Source organism: Gavialis gangeticus, unplaced genomic scaffold, assembly GCF_001723915.1.
Source record: "Gavialis gangeticus isolate Ggan-Ray unplaced genomic scaffold, GavGan_comp1, whole genome shotgun sequence".
Taxonomy (NCBI): domain Eukaryota; kingdom Metazoa; phylum Chordata; order Crocodylia; family Gavialidae; genus Gavialis; species Gavialis gangeticus.
The window spans coordinates 62492705-62495875 of NW_017728993.1; the positions used below are offsets into that span (position 1 = coordinate 62492705).

The window sequence follows — 3171 nt, forward strand, 5'->3', positions numbered from 1 at the left end:
AAGTAGTGCCTCCTGCTATCTAGCCTGAATCTACCCTCTGCCAGCTTGTGACCATTATTTCTAGTCACCCCTGGGAGTGCTTGGGGGAACAGGGGCTCCCCCAGTGCCTGCTGATCCCCCCCGACTAGTTTGTAAATGGCCACTAGATCCCCCCTCAGCCTTCTCTTGTGGAAGCTGAACAGGTTCAGGTCCTGTAGCCTCTCCTCGTAGGGCCTGCTGTGCTGCCCCCTGATCATGCGAGTGGCCCTCCTGTGGACCCTCTCCATGTTGTCCACATCCCTCTTGAAGTGTGGTGCCCAGAACTAGACACAGTACTCCAACTGTGGCCTGACCAGTGTAGCACAGAGGGGGAGGATCACCTCCTTGGACCTGCTTGAGATGCATCTGTGGATGCATGACAAGGTACGGTTGGCCTTCCTGACCACGTCCCCACACTGTCGTCATTGGTGCCAAAATGAACATGGGCCGACTCCAAGATCCTTTTTTGCCTCTGTACTGATGAGAAGGGAGTTCCCCAGCCTGTAGGGATGGTGCTGGTTCTTCCTCCCCAGGTGCAGTACTTTGCACTTGTCAGTGTTGAAACCCATCCTGTTCTCATCCCCCCCCACTCTGTAACCTGTCTAGGTCCAATTGCAGCCTATTCCTCCCTTCTAGCGTGCCCACTTCTCTCCTTAAAGCAGGGCCACCTCCAACAAGATCATTCCAGCCAGGGCTTTGTCAATCTGGGTCTTAAAAACCTGCAAGGATGGAGATTCCACCACCTCTCTATATAACCTGTTCCTCCTAGTGAGAGAGTTTTTCTTAATATCCAACCTAAACTTCCCTAGTTGCAACTTGAACGTAATGTTTCTGAGATTCTTGAGATGAAAGAATGTGCCAGAAAGCACTCCTATAATAGAATGCTTCTTTGTATGCATGAACTTCCTGTGTTGCAGTACTAGTCAGAAATGTAGGTACAGCTCTTGGCCACTAAAGTGAGATGGGTCTGTTCTGGTGTTTTATTAGAATAACGTTTATGCACCCAAACAATTGTAAAAAGCACCCATAAGAACTGGAGTGCAGGTGGGGAAAAGTTAGTCTAGGAGTGAGTAATGAGAGGTTAAGTCAGTGTAAAACAAAGTGGAAAAAGTAATTTTTATAGACATATGGCCTGCTGACTCCAATCAAGCCATAGTGAATTACTTACCATTTTATTTACTCTAGACTTCCCTAGAGTAGAGACTTCCCTTCTATCCCAGAGTTAGAAGAATTTGTCTAATTAAAGGATTGTACTAATTTAGAAAAATATGCTACATCAGCTTTGGGAATTGCACCAATAGCTAAGTCCTGCTTTGGCTAATTCTTTACATTTTTTGGGAGCTTGATAATGACATGTACCTCCCTGAAAGAAAGACAAAACACTTTTACATGTTTAAAGTGATGTGATAAAACATTTTTTCTCATTTTTCACTGATGTTAATTTTCTCTTTAGCACTAGTGGGTAAAGGACTTGAGGCAAGAAAAGGCATTTTTATTAACTTTAAATCAAAAGCCTACCCTCTGTTTCACGTGCTGTTTTCTTTCTGCTTTTTAGTAAATGAGCTGATCCTTAAACAGAAGCAGAGATATGAAGAAAAGCGGTTTAAATTGGACCATTCAGTGAGTAGCACCGTATGTTCCCACTCTTTACTTTGGTTTTTATTAAAGCAATTGAAGGTGATTTGTTCCATATCATAGCTTTAATCTAGGACAAATTTTACTCTTGAGGTGATGAATGAAGGCTAGGAACTTTAGTGGGGGGAAAAAAACTTACTTATCTAGAATGCTTGCATTCAGTAATGGAAATTGTAACTATAGTTAGACTGAGTTGATTAGTGGGGCCTACAAATTTTGTCAAATCTTGGGGATGCTGGTTCTCTAGACAAACCGAAATAAGGATCATGTCAACCACAGCAGGAAAAAAGAATTGCTTGGAGCACTGAAATCCTGGCTCTTCATAGTTTCATGCTTCTAGGGTCGGAAGGGACCTGAGCAGATCATCTAGTCTGACCCCCTGCCATGGCAGGAAAGAGTACTGGGGTCAAACGACCCCAGCAAGGTGTTCATCTAACCTCCTCTTAAAAACCCCTAGGGTAGGAGCCTGCACCACTTCTCTGGGAAGTTGGTTCCAGACCCTAGCCGCCCTGACTGTAAGTAGCGCCTCCTGATATTTAACCTAAACCTACCCTCTGCCAGCTTATGACCGTTATTCCTGGTCACTCCTGGCAGTGCTCGGGGGAACAGTGACTCCCCCAATGCCTGCTGATCCCCCCTGACTAGTTTATAACAGGCCACAAGATCCCCCCTCAACCTTCTCTTTTGGAGGTTGAACAGGTTCAGGTCCCGTAGCCTCTCCTCATAGGGCCTACCCTGCTGTCCCCTGATCTTGCGAGTGGCCCTCGTCTGGACCCTCTCCATGCTGTCCACATCCCTCTTGAAGTGTGGTACCCAGAACTCTTCTCCCAGGTGAAATTATCTGGTATCGTTCTAGATTTTATTCATGTTGCAAAACCAGAATGCAATTTACTGTAATTGGTAATGTGGCTGAAGAAAGCCTCTGGATTGCAGTGGTAACACTTAGATAAAAGTTAGGTTAAAGCAACATTTCCCAACTTCTTTCACTCCGTGGCACACTTACATGGCCTCCGCCACCCCATGGCACACTGGCTGAGCTGGGGGCGGGATGTGAGGGTGGTGAGCAGCAGAATGCCACAGCCTGCGGGGGAGGGGAAGAAAATGGCTGAATGCTGCAGAGTGGGGAGGGGGAGGAAGGGGAGGGGATCAAGTGGCAAGCAGCTGAATGCCGCAGACCGGGGAGGGTGGGGTGGGGTAGCGAGCGGCGGGAAGCAGATGACATGGTGTTTGAACCACTGGCTGGAGCCATGCCCCCTGCCCCCCCAATCTGTCTGGCTGCCCGCAGCAGCAGCAGGTGTGGGGCGTGGCTCCAACCCAAAATGCCGCAGCACGCCATTTGGGAAACGCTGGGTTAAAGCAGGACTGTCGAATTGGTGGCTACGTGTAGTGCCAGCAGGGTTAACCTCTAGCTCCCAGCATCCATTCTGGGCACTACTGTTCCCACTGTTTTTGCTGCTGCCACCACTGCTGGCTGAAGTCTCCAGGGTAGGCCAGGCACTATGGTCTGTTGTGCTGAGA

At 47.9% G+C, this 3171-nt stretch overlaps 1 protein-coding gene across 1 annotated transcript in view; it reads left to right on the forward strand.

Moving 5' to 3' along the window:
- Positions 1–3171, forward strand: part of RFWD2 (ring finger and WD repeat domain 2) — a 288015-nt gene that overhangs the window by 34247 nt on the left and 250597 nt on the right. The window contains exon 6 of the mRNA XM_019528351.1: positions 1574–1638. Coding sequence (XP_019383896.1) covers positions 1574–1638 — 65 coding nt within the window. The remainder of the gene's footprint in view (positions 1–1573; positions 1639–3171) is intronic.